Source organism: Puntigrus tetrazona, chromosome 11 (genome assembly GCF_018831695.1).
Source record: "Puntigrus tetrazona isolate hp1 chromosome 11, ASM1883169v1, whole genome shotgun sequence".
Taxonomy (NCBI): Eukaryota; Metazoa; Chordata; class Actinopteri; order Cypriniformes; family Cyprinidae; genus Puntigrus; species Puntigrus tetrazona.
In genome coordinates this window covers 12,867,678-12,869,051 of record NC_056709.1, presented here as the reverse complement: position 1 = coordinate 12,869,051, position 1,374 = coordinate 12,867,678, and the positions used below count along the sequence as shown (strand labels likewise).

Here is a 1,374-nt window from a genome sequence, read left to right as displayed (position 1 = left end):
CAAACATGCCAGTTACCTGTAAACAATGCTAAACATGCCAGCGACATGCTAGTCACTTGCTAATCGTGCTAGCGACATGCTAGTCACTTGCTAATAATGCTAGCAACATGCTAGTCCCTTGACAATCATGCAATAGACATGTTAGTAACAGGATAATCATGCTAAACATGCCAGTTTCCTGTAAACAATGCTAAACATGCTAGCGACATGCTAGTCACTTGCTAGTCGTGCTTGCGACATGCTAGTCACTTGCTAATAATGCTAGCAACATGCTAGTCACTTGATAATCATGCAAGCGACATGTTAGTAACACGATAATCATGCTATAAACATGCCAGTCACCTGTAAACAATGCTAAACATGCTAGCGACATGCTAGTCACTTGCTAATAATGCTAGCAACATGCTTGTCACTTGATAACATGCATGTGACGTTAGTAACACAACACTCATGCTATAAACATGCTAGCGACATGCTAGTTACTTTCTAATCGTGCTAGCAACACGCTAGTCACTTGATAATCATGCAAGCGACATGTTAGTAACACGATAATCATGCTGTAAACATGTTAGCGACACGCTAGTCGTTTGCTAATAATGCTAGAAACACGGCAGTCACTTGATAATCACGTAAGCGACACGTTAGTGACATGCTAATCGTGCTATAAACATGCTAGTCGCTAGCTAATAATGACAGAAACGTGCTGGTCACTTGACGATCGTGCCAGAGTCATGCTAGTTACGTGTTAATCGTGTTGGTAACATGCTAATCAAGTAGAGTAAGACGCTAGAAACATGTCATCAGCATCTAATCTAATCTAAAGTTTCACACTTCTTTACATTTTCAGCCCAGGCTCTCTCTTTTTTTTCATCTAGCTGGTTTTACAGCGCAGCCGTTTCCCAGTATATAGCTGTCACTGTGATTGTGGTTTGTGTGTGAACGCTCTCAGAAGCTCTCACCCGGTCCTGCGCCGGTTTCCTCACGCGGAAGAAGAAGACCACCAGAGACGTGGGCAGCAGCTCCCAGACGAACAGGATGACCCCGAACACCACGTAGCCGGCGTCTCCGAGACTGGAGCGCAGATCCGCCTGAGGAGCAGAGAAACACGGCTGCAGTCCCGACTCAGAGCCAGACAGAGACGAGCCGAGAGAAGCCCACCTGATCGGAGACGTTGTACCAGTCGTAATCGAACGAGTTGATGCTCTCGATGTCGGTCAGAGCCAGGACCACCAGATTATAACAGGCCCGGGACGAGTACAGCAGGACCACCGTCAGCCCGATCAGGGTCACCTGACACACAGACGTGCCCTGAACACACACACACACACACACACACACACACAGACACACACACACACACACACACACACACAC

General features: G+C 46.8%; 2 protein-coding genes across 2 annotated transcripts in view; both read right to left on the bottom strand.

The window, feature by feature from the left end:
• Positions 1-1,374, bottom strand: part of LOC122353861 (G protein-coupled receptor 137Ba-like) — a 1,117,577-nt gene that overhangs the window by 1,070 nt on the left and 1,115,133 nt on the right. The window contains exons 5-6 of the mRNA XM_043251751.1: positions 1,159-1,308; positions 960-1,088 (exon numbers count right to left, since the gene is read on the bottom strand). Of these exons, the coding sequence (XP_043107686.1) occupies positions 960-1,088; positions 1,159-1,308 (279 nt within the window). The remainder of the gene's footprint in view (positions 1-959; positions 1,089-1,158; positions 1,309-1,374) is intronic.
• LOC122353835 (filamin-B) overlaps positions 1-1,374 on the bottom strand; it is a 333,941-nt gene that overhangs the window by 289,819 nt on the left and 42,748 nt on the right.